Source organism: Oncorhynchus gorbuscha, linkage group LG05 (genome assembly GCF_021184085.1).
Source record: "Oncorhynchus gorbuscha isolate QuinsamMale2020 ecotype Even-year linkage group LG05, OgorEven_v1.0, whole genome shotgun sequence".
NCBI classification, from domain to species: domain Eukaryota; kingdom Metazoa; phylum Chordata; class Actinopteri; order Salmoniformes; family Salmonidae; genus Oncorhynchus; species Oncorhynchus gorbuscha.
This window is the reverse complement of record NC_060177.1, coordinates 67,480,154-67,496,548: the sequence shown is the minus strand read 5'-3', so window position 1 is coordinate 67,496,548 and position 16,395 is coordinate 67,480,154. Positions and strand designations below refer to the sequence as shown.

The 16,395-nt window shown below is 43.7% G+C and overlaps 1 protein-coding gene across 3 annotated transcripts in view; it reads left to right on the top strand.

Moving 5' to 3' along the window:
• The first annotated feature begins 6,966 nt into the window (after window positions 1–6,966).
• LOC124036361 (oxysterol-binding protein 2-like) overlaps window positions 6,967–16,395 on the top strand; it is a 99,971-nt gene continuing 90,542 nt past the window's right edge. The window contains exon 1 of one of the 3 annotated variants that reach the window (XM_046350855.1): window positions 6,967–7,296. In XM_046350855.1, coding sequence (XP_046206811.1) covers window positions 7,031–7,296 — 266 coding nt within the window. In that variant the 5' untranslated portion in view covers window positions 6,967–7,030. The remainder of the gene's footprint in view (window positions 7,297–16,395) is intronic. The other 2 variants (XM_046350856.1, XM_046350858.1) reach the window with 2 other exon arrangements.

Sequence of the window (16,395 nt, the reverse complement as noted above, 5' to 3'; positions counted from 1 at the left end):
TGACCCTAGCCCCCCGACACATAAACTGCTGCAGCATAAATACTGGAGGCTGAGACAGGAGGGATCGGGAGACAATGTGGCCCTGTCCGACTATACCCCCAGACAGAACCAAACAGGCAGGATATGTTCATTGCTCGTGTTTCTTGGCCCAAGCAAGTCTCTTCTTATTATTGGTGTCCTTTAGTAGTGGTTTCTTTGCAGCAATTTGGCCATGAAGGCCTGATTCACGCAGTCTCCTCTGATTTAATTTGTTTGTTTTTTTTACCTTTATTTTACTAGGCAAGTCAGTTAAGAACAAATTCTTATTTTCAATGACGGCCTAGGAACAGTGGGTTAACTGCCTGTTCAAGGGCAGAACGACAGATTTTGTACCTTGTCAGCTCAGGGATTTGAACTTGCAACCTTTCGGTTACTAGTACAATGCTCTAACCACTAGGCTACGCTGCCGCACCGATCAGTTGATGTTGAGATGTCTATTACTTGAAATCTGTGAAGCATTTATTTGGGCTGCAATCTGATTCCTGTGGCGGTCCTCATGAGAGTCAGTTTCATCATAGCGCTTGATGGTTTGTGCGACTGGAGTTGAAGAAACTTTCAAAGTTCTCAATGTTCAGGATTGACTGACCTTAATGTTTTAAAGTAATGATGGACTGTCATTTCTCTTTGCTTATTTCAGCTGTTTTTGCTTTTGTATTAAGAAGGAAAGAAATTCCACAAATTAACTTAACAAGGCACACCTGTTAATTGAAATGCATTCCAGGTGACTACTTCATGAAGCTGGTTGAGGGAATGTCAAGAGTGCAAAGCTGTCATCAAGGCTGGAATCTAAAATATACCATTTTTTTGGTTACTACATGATTCCATATGTGTTATTTCATAGTTTTGATATCTTCACTATTATTCTACAATGCGATGAGCAGCTGTGTCCCAACTTTGAACTGGTACTGTATATTTACCTGTTTGACATTTTACCGTGTTGTTAGGAGCTAATTGTTTTTTTGTTGTTGTTTTTTCCCACCTTTATTTAACCAGGTAGGCCAGTTGAGAACACCTTTATTTAACCAGGTAGGCCAGTTGAGAACACCTTTATTTAACCAGGTAGGCCAGTTGAGAACACCTTTATTTAACCAGGTAGGCCAGTTGAGAACACCTTTATTTAACCAGGTAGGCCAGTTGAGAACACCTTTATTTAACCAGGTAGGCCAGTTGACAACACCTTTATTTAACCAGGTAGGCCAGTTGAGAACACCTTTATTTAACCAGGTAGGCCAGTTGAGAACACCTTTATTTAACCAGGTAGGCCAGTTGAGAACACCTTTATTTAACCAGGTAGGCCAGTTGAGAACACCTTTATTTAACCAGGTAGGCCAGTTGAGAACACCTTTATTTAACCAGGTAGGCCAGTTGAGAACACCTTTATTTAACCAGGTAGGCCAGTTGAGAACACCTTTATTTAACCAGGTAGGCCAGTTGAGAACACCTTTATTTAACCAGGTAGGCCAGTTGAGAACACCTTTATTTAACCAGGTAGGCCAGTTGAGAACACCTTTATTTAACCAGGTAGGCCAGTTGAGAACACCTTTATTTAACCAGGTAGGCCAGTTGAGAACACCTTTATTTAACCAGGTAGGCCAGTTGAGAACACCTTTATTTAACCAGGTAGGCCAGTTGAGAACACCTTTATTTAACCAGGTAGGCCAGTTGAGAACACCTTTATTTAACCAGGTAGGCCAGTTGAGAACACCTTTATTTAACCAGGTAGGCCAGTTGAGAACACCTTTATTTAACCAGGTAGGCCAGTTGAGAACACCTTTATTTAACCAGGTAGGCCAGTTGAGAACACCTTTATTTAACCAGGTAGGCCAGTTGAGAACACCTTTATTTAACCAGGTAGGCCAGTTGAGAACACCTTTATTTAACCAGGTAGGCCAGTTGAGAACACCTTTATTTAACCAGGTAGGCCAGTTGAGAACACCTTTATTTAACCAGGTAGGCCAGTTGAGAACACCTTTATTTAACCAGGTAGGCCAGTTGAGAACACCTTTATTTAACCAGGTAGGCCAGTTGAGAACACCTTTATTTAACCAGGTAGGCCAGTTGAGAACACCTTTATTTAACCAGGTAGGCCAGTTGAGAACAGTTGAGATATAGGAGCAGTATACATGCCATTTGAAAATGTTATATTGGGTCTTGAAATATAAATCATTTAAAATTCTGTTTCACTTGTCAAGTCAGTGACAAGTGAAACAATATGTCTTCGATATCCTCCCTATTTTTGGATCTTTGTGCGTCTGTAGTGGGTGAGTGATGTCTGTCTCTCTCTCTCTCTGTCAGGAGTGGCTGGACCTACGCTGCAGAGGGGTGCGTAATGCCAACGCGTACATCCTGGTCTATGACATCTGCTGTGTGGAGAGCTTTGAGTACGTCAAGATGATCCGCCAGCAGATCATGGAGCACAGGTAAGGGAAACCACAACACAGTGACAAATATGGACCAGTTAGGTAAAACACCTGTGGAGAGACCCAGAAATGGCCACAGAAGACCAGCAGTCATGTACTGTATGTAAAAGAGAAAAAGGACAAAAGACATCTGTCATTCCGACTGCAGGTCTCTGCACCTGCATTCATTTGCATATTGATAGGGGAATGAATGGCCCTCATTTGTTGAGCTCTAAAGAGGTTCACATCTTTGCAGCTCTGTGACGTGACCTGCCTTTAAACTGCACTGCACCATCCCTTTCACATGTACTAGTCTTTCCCCTCTTGAGCTGCAGGTGTGAAAAGCTAGATGACCTGCCAGGCTGTCCTGATCTGTCCTGGATAGTCTGACTGGATGACCTGCCAGGCTGTCCTGATCTGTCCTGGATAGTCTGACTGGCTAGCAAGCTGTCTGACTGTCTGTCTGACTGTCTGTCTGGCTGACTGGATGACCTGCCAGGCTGTCCTGATCTGTCCTGGATAGTCTGACTGGCTAGCAAGCTGTCTGACTGTCTGTCTGTCTGTCTGTCTGTCTGTCTGTCTGTCTGTCTGTCTGTCTGTCTGTCTGTCTGTCTGTCTGTCTGTCTGTCTGTCTGTCTGTCTGTCTGACTGTCTGTCTGTCTGCCTGACTGTCTGTCTGGCTGACTGGATGACCTGCCAGGCTGTCCTGATCTGTCCTGGATAGTCTGACTGGCTAGCAAGCTGTCTGACTGTCTGTCTGTCTGTCTGTCTGTCTGTCTGTCTGTCTGTCTGTCTGTCTGTCTGTCTGTCTGTCTGTCTGTCTGTCTGTCTGTCTGTCTGACTGTCTGTCTGCCTGACTGTCTGTCTGGCTGACTGGATGACCTGCCAGGCTGTCCTGATCTGTCCTGGATAGTCTGACTGGATGACCTGCCAGGCTGTCCTGATCTGTCCTGGATAGTCTGACTGGCTAGCAAGCTGTCTGACTGTCTGTCTGTCTGACTGTCTGTCTGCCTGACTGTCTGTCTGGCTGACTGGATGACCTGCCAGGCTGTCCTGATCTGTCCTGGATAGTCTGACTGGATGACCTGCCAGGCTGTCCTGATCTGTCCTGGATAGTCTGACTGGATGACCTGCCAGGGTGTCCTGATCTGTCCTGGATAGTCTGACTGGATGACCTGCCAGGCTGTCCTGATCTGTCCTGGATAGTCTGACTGGATGACCTGCCAGGGTGTCCTGATCTGTCCTGGATAGTCTGACTGGATGACCTGCCAGGCTGTCCTGATCTGTCCTGGATAGTCTGACTGGATGACCTGCCAGGGTGTCCTGATCTGTCCTGGATAGTCTGACTGGATGACCTGCCAGGGTGTCCTGATCTGTCCTGGATAGTCTGACTGGATGACCTGCCAGGGTGTCCTGATCTGTCCTGGATAGTCTGACTGGATGACCTGCCAGGGTGTCCTGATCTGTCCTGGATAGTCTGACTGGATGACCTGCCAGGGTGTCCTGATCTGTCCTGGATAGTCTGACTGGATGACCTGCCAGGGTGTCCTGATCTGTCCTGGATAGTCTGACTGGATGACCTGCCAGGGTGTCCTGATCTGTCCTGGATAGTCTGACTGGATGACCTGCCAGGGTGTCCAGTGGACTCCCTCCGGTGTAGGGTGAAGTTGCCCCAGTTTTGCAGTTTTCCCACTAATGATAAAGGTTAGGATTGAGGGAGGGGAAGCTGATCCTAGATCTATAACTAGGGGAAACTTCACCCCGGAGCACTTCCTTCCCTCCTATGTCAGAGCCGTAGGAACCTCAGTCACACCTCAGGGGGAATGGTTATACAGAGAAGACTTCGATCTGAATGGCTGGAAAACACCCCGAGGCCTCCTGCTTTACTGAGCTCATTTTCATATGAGGTTTATCTGACTCGGATCCTGTAGCTACTAGGACTGACATTTGTCCCTGTACTAGACGTGCATCTTTATCACCTATCACAACACCCCAGTTCTGTCACAATGTTCCCATTGAGAGGAAGGAGGAAGAGGAGGAGGATGAAGAAAGAGGTTTTGTCAATGGATTTTGAGGAGTAGAACATCTACATCGACAGCTCTGGTCACAGGTCACCCAAACAATTAGCACCACACCACCAGCTGTGGCTCTGAGCTCCCAGATTGCAAGGCAACAGCTCATACATGCTGATGGTTGTCTGCTGGGTTGAGAGCTTGTGGACTGTGTGCATCTAGTGGGAATAAGTATCATTACTGACACGACTAGGTATTCTCTCCATATTAGCTTAGTCTCATACATGTGAGTGGAAAGAATGCAACTTCTTTAAATGTTTTCCTTTTTTAAAACTTGAGGCAGTGTCATGTGAGGTAGATAAATGCACTGGCTGTCATACTTGAAATTGCATTATTCTAAGATCGATGCACCATAGGAAAGGCTAGGTTACAGGGGTTGTGTGGTAAATGTGGGTGAGTCAACAAGATGGATGGCTTACTCTTGGTTTAGTACATCCACTTCCTCTTTTAGGGGTAGCAGCACCAGAAACCACAGCTCTCCAAAATGCCCCCTAAACAGTAAACCAATTCATTTCATGTTCAGGAATTGTCCTTGTACTCCAGGTAAACAAACATTCACTGATTGGAGGTGCTGGTACAAAATTATAGTGCTGTCACTCCCTCTTCTCATTTAAAGTCTATTGTTTAGGGGGATGTGAGGTTATCTCGCATCAGAAAAACACTGCTGTCGCTATCATGATGAAGGACTTTAATCCTCCCTTCCACCCGTCTTCCTCAGTCTGTGTGCTTCTGATGAATACATTATATCAATGGTGCTCTGGTGCCTGCAGGAAGCTAGAGGGGATGTCTGGCACAGATATTGAATGTGATGCAGGGATAGTAGGCAGGGGTGTGGTTTTAAAATGCTTGTAAGGTTAAGCCCAGGTTAATGGGCAGGGTTAGTGAAACAGAAGGCCAATGGAAGGAGAATAGAAAGAAGTAGAGACTATATTATGGGCAATAAAGCTGCAGAGCACCTTGACCAGCACGACAAGTTGTATCCAACCACAGACACCCTCTACAAGTCTAGAATGCCTCACAATGAATGTATTAAACCTCCCTGCTCTAGGATATACCCAGACCCCCACACACAAGAGAGCATACACCCCCAGAGCATTCCAATATATTCACATCCTACCAAACAAACAAAAGACTTTCTGGAAATATCAAAGCAGTGTTTGAATTGTGCAAGATATTTACATTGTTTGAGAATGTGGTAAACATGTGATTGCAGACACCCTGTGACAATGTTTGCACTGAAAATGAGTACCTGTATTGTACGTATGTACGTGCATCATTGATTTGCATGTTGTTGCTGCCAAGCCAGCAGGTCAGGGGTTAATTGCACTGGTGTGACTGTGTAGCTGTAATTTATTTACCTGTGTGTACTGTATATGGTTAATATTGGAGACTATCAAAAGCAAGGTGAGAGGTGTGTGTGTGTGTGTGTGTGTGTGTGTGCGCGCGCACAGGCTCCATTTTACTGAAATGATAATTAGACAGATTTCTTAAAGAGAAAGATTATGTAGCATCTGAGAGTAATGGTAATTTCTCAAGTAACATGAATGGCCATCCATTTAAATTAGACTGTTTGTGTGAGTGTGTCATGTTCCAACATCAAGGGCTAAATTTTCTAACAGAAACATCACTTTTTTTTCAATAGTAGGTGTTAGCTGTTTTGTTTTTGACAATGGTCAAATTAAACGTGTTGCCCACAATAACCGGCCTTCTTGTCTCTTAGTCAGTATTTTTTCATTCACTTCATTATTCATACACTAATAATAGTTCATTATGATTATCCCTCATCTCAATGACTCAGTTGTTGCCCAGAACACTGCCACTAGTGATACCACTCCTCATTCCCGGAGGTGATTCCACACGTCACATAAATGTGGCAATGTCGCCACCGTGTGGAATAAAGGTGTTATAGTATATTTAGTGAAATGTGCGTCTATTTTGGTAAATGCATAGGCCAGCGGACAGAATTTATCATGCAAATATTTCCCACGGTCAAAAACGATGGATTAAACTTGACTTAGAAACCAAAAATATTTAAACACATTGTTCTTCATCTGCTAAATGTCAGCATCAGTGGAGACTAATTGTGCATGTTGAGTGTAAAAAAACAAGCCACAGTGGTCCCTGGAGTGAAATTCTAAGAAAATTCACACAACACAATTACTACTGATACTGAACATGTATACACAGGTATATTTAGTGTCTGTAATGTTTCCAATATCTCAACTATTTAGCAAAAACATCCAGTTGTATCAGTATTTAACCAAGGAGATAGTCTTTGCTTTTTGATAGTTAATTTCGTATAGAAAATAAAACAATCGCAGAAGTAGTGAATCACATGCCTCCTGATGTTTCAGGAATTTCTGACACCAGCGTCACATGCCAGTACCTCCTTCGCAAAGTTCGCATCAGTTTTCATCTTTCCTCGGGTTTCCACGGGTCATGTGAAAGGGGCGTGGAGTGTTAATCTTGCTTTCTCTGGTCCGGACCCTCCCCGGTTTAGCTCACTCATCGGCGGTGTGTATGGGGAGAGCGATCGCTCTCTGTGGTCGCTCGGGGAGGATAGTGTCATTCCTTTCCGCGGTACCTTGTTTGTCCGGCTGCACACCCCAACCCGCGGCGGAGCGGAGGATGAGCGACCAGGGGAAGAGCTCGGTTTCCACTCTTGCGGGTGCCCCAGCCCCGGGATCGGATACTTACAAAGGCTGGCTTTTTAAATGGACTAACTATTTGAAAGGGTATCAACGCCGATGGTTCGTCCTCAGCAATGGCCTTCTGTCGTATTACAGGTAAACATGCTGACACTAGCTGCTGTGTAGCTAGCTAATTACAGTGTCATTGTCTGTCAAATTAAACGTTAACCATGTCAGCATCAGCATGGGTTATAATATTAAAATACATTTTTATAAGCCGCAATTGCAGGCTAGCTAGCTAGCTACGAGTACTATATACACTTTCATTGTATTTTATTGCAAGTGTCAAACAAACAATCATTACGATGACAGCTAACTAGGTATCTAGCCAGTGTGGCACGGAGATACTTATGACAACTTCTTGACTTCAGACAAGCCCCATCATGTGTTAACTTCAGTGGGCACTATTCTCACAGATAACTAATATATAACATGATTTCAAGCCCTTTAAAAACTTAGCTAACAAAGGAATGATAGCTATCACTCTTTAAAAACTATATATATATATATATCGCTAACTATCTACATTAGCTAGAATGTTCAAATCATTGTAGTTACTGTAACGTGACACAGACAGGCTGACATAATGCGAGTGGCTCTGGTGCGACCTAGCTGTCACTGACTGAGCTAGCTGGAAGTTGCTAGCTCAGCGAGCTAACCAGATTGTGTATAGATCTAGGTAGACTTGTCAGGTAATTGTTGATGTTAACGAGATGGAACTCAAAGTCTAATAGGAAGAAATGTTAATGTATTCAGTTTATACCTTTTTTATAGCGTTGGGCTATCATATGAAATAATGATTTGTCCAGCTAGCTAGCTTGCTAAGGTTAGCACAAATATAGCTAGCTAACTAGTCTGTCATCCGTTATTTTCTGCCACCCATGTTATTTTGTTAGCTATATATAACACACACCCCAAATTATTGCATTTCAAATTTCACTCCCACTGAATGTTTTCCCTGGGAGTAAAACAACATTCACTTGTAGAAGAAAAGCATCGTCTCTCCACACAGTGCACAGTTGCCACCTGTGTTATACTAAAACACCTGTGGCTCGGGTGCTTCCGAATGGGAGTCAAGTTTCCTCTGGGCAGCCGTCTGAACAGGAGGAGTCAATGGAGAAGGAGGGTGGGTCACATGTAACAACTGTTGTTCACCCAACCCAGTTTTACTGGGGTTAATTAATTGGTTCATAACAGAAAGTAGGTCTATTCCTCTGAGATCCTGTGAATGAGGTCCACCCAGAAACATGAGCGTCTGCTGTAGAGGGGGAGTGTAATTGGCTCCTAAAACCAGTTTAGGCTTTTTAAACCACTCAGATGATGGGGTTCATGACAGCAGGTGTTTGTAAAGAGCAAAGACAGCTAATGTATTTGAACCGTTTATAGTTACACTATAAAAGTGTCACATCAACCTACAATTACTTAGTCTAAATATGTTGTTTTGACTTCACTGGAGGAAACAAGTAGCTTACCTCTCTCATCATAACAAAATGTAGGCTAACTAGCTAGTAGTAGGTCTACTCAATCAAATGTATTTATACTGTCTGAAGGAGTGGGACCTGGTGGACTTTACTTAACACATGTTATACTGTGCTATAGAATAAGATGCATACGACCACACCTTCACACAGCCCTGTTGTCCTTTAGCCATTAAGTAAAGGGTTAGTGGAGACTGAAACAGGGGAGCCAAAGTCCAACTCTTGTTTGTGCTGATGGTGAAAGGAAAGAACTCTGGCCCCTCAGTCTTCCCTCTATTAATAGTCATTTTGACTCTGCAAAGGCCGTCATTGTAAAATAAGAATTTGTTCTTCACTGACTTGCCTAGTTAAATGAAGGTTACATCCAATCAAATCAAATGTTGGAAGGTGACTGCTGTCTGATGTGAAGGTGACTGCTGTCTGATGTGAAGGTGACTGCTGTCTGATGTGAAGGTGACTGCTGTCTGATGTGAAGGTGACTGCTGTCTGATGTGAAGGTGACTGCTGTCTGATGTGAAGGTGACTGCTGTCTGATGTGAAGGTGACTGCTGTCTGATGTGAAGGTGACTGCTGTCTGATGTGATGGGAGCCTGTTGACATATGAGCACAGAGGCAGTGGAGCGCACAGGTTCCCAAAAAAGCAAACCTGAGTAATGCCCCTCGTCTCCTCTCTGCCTGGCAGAGCTCTCTGTGTGCGTCTGGCTGGAGGCTTTGTTGTTGTCCGCCTGCGTACAGAAGCTGCCTGTCTGTCACTGTCTGAATTTGAAAGTGATTCTAAATTAAACCAGTAGTGCCTAACATGTTAATGATGTGTCTTCTCTATGTCTGGAGGTTTTCTACTGTACCTTTGATGTCTCCCTCTGATGTACCACCATGATTGTAAAACATTGTTGGCTCAGCAGGACTGAGGTGGAGGCATTGCATGCATCACTATGTCTTTGTCTTCACAACACTGTTCTTCACTTCCTGCATCCCATCTCCCGTTTTCTCATTATTCTAGAGGCAAAGAGGGGAAGTGTTGTTCTGTGTCAGTCAGCGCTCCAGTATCTTACAGCTGCACCACCTTGTTGTAGAGCATTATGTGTGTTACAGCTCTCTGTGGCTAAAGTCAGGTTGTACTGTTAAAACATCCAGCGTTGCATTAATGGACACTTCATCTGCTCTGAGCAGCAGTCAGTTCCTTTTCTCTTGTTTGTGTTTTGAAAAGTGTCAGACATGCATATTATGTAGGGCTTTATTTTGACTGTAGTATCACTACGTAGCATTGATTACCTGCCAGTTGTAGATGGATGCCAGAATAGCTTACTGTACGTCACATGCATCGATCAGTTGTTGTTGCCTATTTTCTTTAGTTGCCCTTTTCAAAAGCGGGGCAAATTGTTTATGCCTGAAGGGGTGAGCCACTACCTACTTGACCCGTGCCACTTGCTTATTTGATCCCAATGATGTTCAAAGGATCTCAGTTTCCCAGTCGAGTTGTGCTGATATGGAGAAGTCAGGGCTTGATATGTAAAGTTGTTAGTGGCAGTCAAAGGCCAGTGGTGGACATGGACTATAATCTCTGGGCTGCAGCTGATCTGACACACAGCGTTTAAGCCACTTAACATTTTATGGCGGTTTATAGAGCTGCAATGTTTCACTTCCTCCATTGACTCGTCTTTGGTCTGGCGCAGCATCTCTGCTCAGACTGCAAATACTGTATTCTCTGCATCGCTCATTGTAATCGAACTGTTACTGAACATTTGCATTTTAGTTACACTGTTTATACATACAGGATAATTATTTATATAATCGGTTCTTGACATAGCTCACTATCTACTGCTGTACATATCATTCTTAATATATCTTGTGTAAATTCATCCTGTGTATATACATATAGATTGCATTTGGATTACTGTTACCGTGCTACAGTATTTGAGTTGTTAATCGAATTTGTTCTGACATTTTTATATATACAGCACCAGTCAAAAGTTTGGACACACCTGCTCATTCAAGGGTTTTTCTATATTTTTACTATTTTCTACATTGTATGAAATAACACTATGAAATAACACATGGAATCATGTAGTAAGCAAAAACAAATCTAAATATATTTGAGATTCTTCAAAGTAGCCACCCTTTGCCTTGATGACAGCTTTGCACACTCTTGGCATTCTCTCAACCAGCTTCATGAGGAATGCTTTTCCAACAGTCTTGAAGGAGTTCCCACATATGCTGAGCACTTGTTGGCTGCTTTTTCTTCACTCTGCGGCCCAACTCATCCTAAACCATCTCAATTGGGTTGAGGTCGGGTGATTGTGGAGGCCTGGTCATCTGATGCAGCACTCCATCACTCTCCTCCTTGGTCAAATAGTCCTAACATAGCCTGGAGGTGTGTTTTGGGTCAAAGCAACCCCACACCATCACACCTCCTCCATGCTTCACGGTGGGAACCACACATGCCGGAGATCATCCTTTCACCTACTTTGCGTCTCACAAAGACATGGCGGTTGGGACCAAAAATCTCAAATTTGGACTCATCAGACCGAAGGATAGATTTCCACCAGTCTAATCAATCAATCCAATCAATCAATCAATCAATCAAATGTATTTATCAGCTGATGTCACAAAGTGCTGTACAGAAACTCAGCCTAAAACCCCAAACAGCAAGCGATGCAGGTGTAGAAGCACGGTGGCTAGGAAAAACTCCAGAGAAAGGCCAGAACCTAGGAAGAAACCAAGAGAGGAACCAGGCTATGAGGGGTGGCCAGTCCTCTTCTGGCTGTGCCAGTTGGAGATTATAACAGAACATGTCTAAGATGTTCAAATGTTCATAGATGGCCAGCATGGTCAAATAATAATAATCACAGTGGTTGTAGAGGGTGCAACAGGTCAGCACCTCAGGAGTAAATGTCAGTTGGCTTTTCATAGCCGATCATTCAGAGTTTCTCTACCGCTCCTGTTGTCTCTAGAGATTTGAAAACAGCAGGTCTCTGACAGGTAGCACGTCCGGTGAACAGGTCAGGGTTCCATACCCGCAGGCAGAACAGGTGGACCGGGTACAGCAAGGAGTCATCAGGCCAGGTAGTCCTGAGGCATGGTCCTAGGGCTCAGGTCCCCTGAGAGAGAGAAAAAAAGAGGGCATACTTAAATTCACACAGGACACTAGATAAGACAGGAGAAATACTCCAGATATAACATACTGACCCTAGCCCCCGACACATAAACTGCTGCAGCATAAATACTGGAGGCTGAGACAGGAGGGATCGGGAGACAATGTGGCCCTGTCCGACTATACCCCGGACAGAACCAAACAGGCAGGATATGTTCATTGCTCGTGTTTCTTGGCCCAAGCAAGTCTCTTCTTATTATTGGTGTCCTTTAGTAGTGGTTTCTTTGCAGCAATTTGGCCATGAAGGCCTGATTCACGCAGTCTCCTCTGATTTAATTTGTTTGTTTTTTTTACCTTTATTTTACTAGGCAAGTCAGTTAAGAACAAATTCTTATTTTCAATGACGGCCTAGGAACAGTGGGTTAACTGCCTGTTCAAGGGCAGAACGACAGATTTTGTACCTTGTCAGCTCAGGGATTTGAACTTGCAACCTTTCGGTTACTAGTACAATGCTCTAACCACTAGGCTACGCTGCCGCACCGATCAGTTGATGTTGAGATGTCTATTACTTGAAATCTGTGAAGCATTTATTTGGGCTGCAATCTGATTCCTGTGGCGGTCCTCATGAGAGTCAGTTTCATCATAGCGCTTGATGGTTTGTGCGACTGGAGTTGAAGAAACTTTCAAAGTTCTCAATGTTCAGGATTGACTGACCTTAATGTTTTAAAGTAATGATGGACTGTCATTTCTCTTTGCTTATTTCAGCTGTTTTTGCTTTTGTATTAAGAAGGAAAGAAATTCCACAAATTAACTTAACAAGGCACACCTGTTAATTGAAATGCATTCCAGGTGACTACTTCATGAAGCTGGTTGAGGGAATGTCAAGAGTGCAAAGCTGTCATCAAGGCTGGAATCTAAAATATACCATTTTTTTGGTTACTACATGATTCCATATGTGTTATTTCATAGTTTTGATATCTTCACTATTATTCTACAATGCGATGAGCAGCTGTGTCCCAACTTTGAACTGGTACTGTATATTTACCTGTTTGACATTTTACCGTGTTGTTAGGAGCTAATTGTTTTTTGTTGTTGTTGTTTTTTCCCACCTTTATTTAACCAGGTAGGCCAGTTGAGAACACCTTTATTTAACCAGGTAGGCCAGTTGAGAACACCTTTATTTAACCAGGTAGGCCAGTTGAGAACACCTTTATTTAACCAGGTAGGCCAGTTGAGAACACCTTTATTTAACCAGGTAGGCCAGTTGAGAACACCTTTATTTAACCAGGTAGGCCAGTTGACAACACCTTTATTTAACCAGGTAGGCCAGTTGAGAACACCTTTATTTAACCAGGTAGGCCAGTTGAGAACACCTTTATTTAACCAGGTAGGCCAGTTGAGAACACCTTTATTTAACCAGGTAGGCCAGTTGAGAACACCTTTATTTAACCAGGTAGGCCAGTTGAGAACACCTTTATTTAACCAGGTAGGCCAGTTGAGAACACCTTTATTTAACCAGGTAGGCCAGTTGAGAACACCTTTATTTAACCAGGTAGGCCAGTTGAGAACACCTTTATTTAACCAGGTAGGCCAGTTGAGAACACCTTTATTTAACCAGGTAGGCCAGTTGAGAACACCTTTATTTAACCAGGTAGGCCAGTTGAGAACACCTTTATTTAACCAGGTAGGCCAGTTGAGAACACCTTTATTTAACCAGGTAGGCCAGTTGAGAACACCTTTATTTAACCAGGTAGGCCAGTTGAGAACACCTTTATTTAACCAGGTAGGCCAGTTGAGAACACCTTTATTTAACCAGGTAGGCCAGTTGAGAACACCTTTATTTAACCAGGTAGGCCAGTTGAGAACACCTTTATTTAACCAGGTAGGCCAGTTGAGAACACCTTTATTTAACCAGGTAGGCCAGTTGAGAACACCTTTATTTAACCAGGTAGGCCAGTTGAGAACACCTTTATTTAACCAGGTAGGCCAGTTGAGAACACCTTTATTTAACCAGGTAGGCCAGTTGAGAACACCTTTATTTAACCAGGTAGGCCAGTTGAGAACACCTTTATTTAACCAGGTAGGCCAGTTGAGAACACCTTTATTTAACCAGGTAGGCCAGTTGAGAACACCTTTATTTAACCAGGTAGGCCAGTTGAGAACACCTTTATTTAACCAGGTAGGCCAGTTGAGAACACCTTTATTTAACCAGGTAGGCCAGTTGAGAACACCTTTATTTAACCAGGTAGGCCAGTTGAGAACACCTTTATTTAACCAGGTAGGCCAGTTGAGAACACCTTTATTTAACCAGGTAGGCCAGTTGAGAACACCTTTATTTAACCAGGTAGGCCAGTTGAGAACACCTTTATTTAACCAGGTAGGCCAGTTGAGAACACCTTTATTTAACCAGGTAGGCCAGTTGAGAACACCTTTATTTAACCAGGTAGGCCAGTTGAGAACACCTTTATTTAACCAGGTAGGCCAGTTGAGAACACCTTTATTTAACCAGGTAGGCCAGTTGAGAACACCTTTATTTAACCAGGTAGGCCAGTTGAGAACAAGTTCTCATTTACAACGGCGACCTGGCCAAGATACAGAAAAGCAGTGCGACACAAACAACAACAGAGTTACACATGGGATAAACAAACGTACAGTCAATAACACAATAGAAAAAGTGTGTATATATATATATATATATATATATATATATATATATATATATAGTATGATAAGGGGGTGAGGCAATAAATAGGTCATAGTGGCGAAATGATTACAGTATGGCAAATTAAACACGGGGGTGATAGATGTGCAGAAGATGAGTGCGCAAGTAGTGATACTGGGGTGCAAAGGAGCAAAATAAATAACAATATGGTGATTAGGTAGTTGGATGGGCTAATTACAGATTGGCTATGTACAGGTGCAGTGATTTGTGAGCTGTTCTGACAGCTGATGCTTAAAACTAGTGAGAGAGATATGAGTCTAGCCGATTCTAGATTTAATTTTGGATTGGAGATGCTTAATGTGAGTCTGGAAGGATAGTTCACCATCTAACCAGACACCTAGGTAATTGTAGTTGTCCACATATTCTAAGTCAGAACCGTCCAGAGTAGTGATGCTGGACGGGTGGGTAGGTGTGGGCAGCGATTGGTTGAAGAGCATGCATTTAGTTTTGCTTGCATTTAAGAGCAGTTGGAGTTCACGGAAGGAGAGTTGTATGGCATTGATGCTCGTCTGGAGGGTTGTTAACAGTGTCCAAAGAAGGGCCAGAAGTATACAGAATGGTGTCGTCTGCGTAGAGGTGGATCAGAGAATCACGAGCAGCAAGAGCAACATCGTTGATGTATACAGAGAAAAGAGTCGGCCCGAGGATTGAACCCTGTGGCACTCTCATAAAGACTGCCAGAAGTCCGAAGAACAGGCCCTCCGATTTTACACACTGAACTCTATCAGAGAAATAGTTGGTGAACCAGGCTAGGCAGTCATTTGAGAAACCGAGGCTATTGAGTCTGCCGATAAGAATATGGTGATTGACAGAGTCGAAAGCTTTGGCCAGGTCGATGAATACAGCTGCGCAGTATTGTCTCTTATCGATGGCGGTTATGATATCGTTTAGGACCTTGAGCGTGGCTGAGGTGCACCCATGACCAGCTCGGAAACCAGATTGCATAGCGGAGAAGGTACGGTGGGGTTCGAAATGGTCGGTGATCTGTTTGTTGACTTGGCTTTCGAAGACCTTAGAAAGGCAGGGTTGGATAGATATAGGTCTGTAGCAGTTTGGGTTTAGAGTGTCTTCCCCCTTTGAAGAGGGGGATGACCGCGGCAGCTTTCCAATCTTTGGGGATCTCAGACGATACGAAAGAGGTTGAACAGGCTATTAATAGGGGTTGCAACAATTTTGGCAGATAACTTTAGGAAGAAAGGGTCCAGATCGTCTAGCCCTGCTGATTTGTAGGGGTCCAGATTTTGCCGCTCTTTCAGAACATCAGCTATCTGGATTTGGGTGAAGGAGAAATGGGGAGGCTTGGGCAAGTTGCAGTGAGTGGTGCAGGGCTGTTGACCGGGGTCGGGGTAGCCAGGTGGAAAGCATGGCCAGCCGTAGAAAAATGCTTATTGAAATTTTCAATTATCATAGATTTATCGGTGGTGACAGTGTTTCCTAGCCTCAGTGCAGTGGGCAGCTGGAGGAGGTGCTCTTATTCTCCATGGACTTTACAGTGTCCCAGAACTTTTGTGAGTTTGTGTTACAGGATGCAAATTTCTGTTTGGAAAAGCTAGCCTTTGCTTTCCTAACCGCCTGTGTATATTGGTTCCTAACTTCCCTGAAAAGTTGCATTTCGCGGTGGCTATTCAATGCTAATGCAGTATACCACAGGATGTTTTTGTGCTGGTCAACGGCAGTCCGGTCTAATAACACGAGCATTTTGCTGCACCAGCTCTAACATCTGCTAAACTATGTACGTGGCCAATCAACTTTTATTTGTTTTTCTGCCTCTTTTACTCCACGTCCGCCATCCCCCCTACCAACCTTTGGCTGTTTACTGTTTTCCCATCACCAGTCAGGTGAACACCCACCATTATCTCACTTCAATGTGTGACAAGGCCTTTCCCCTCCTCACGTCTTTCATT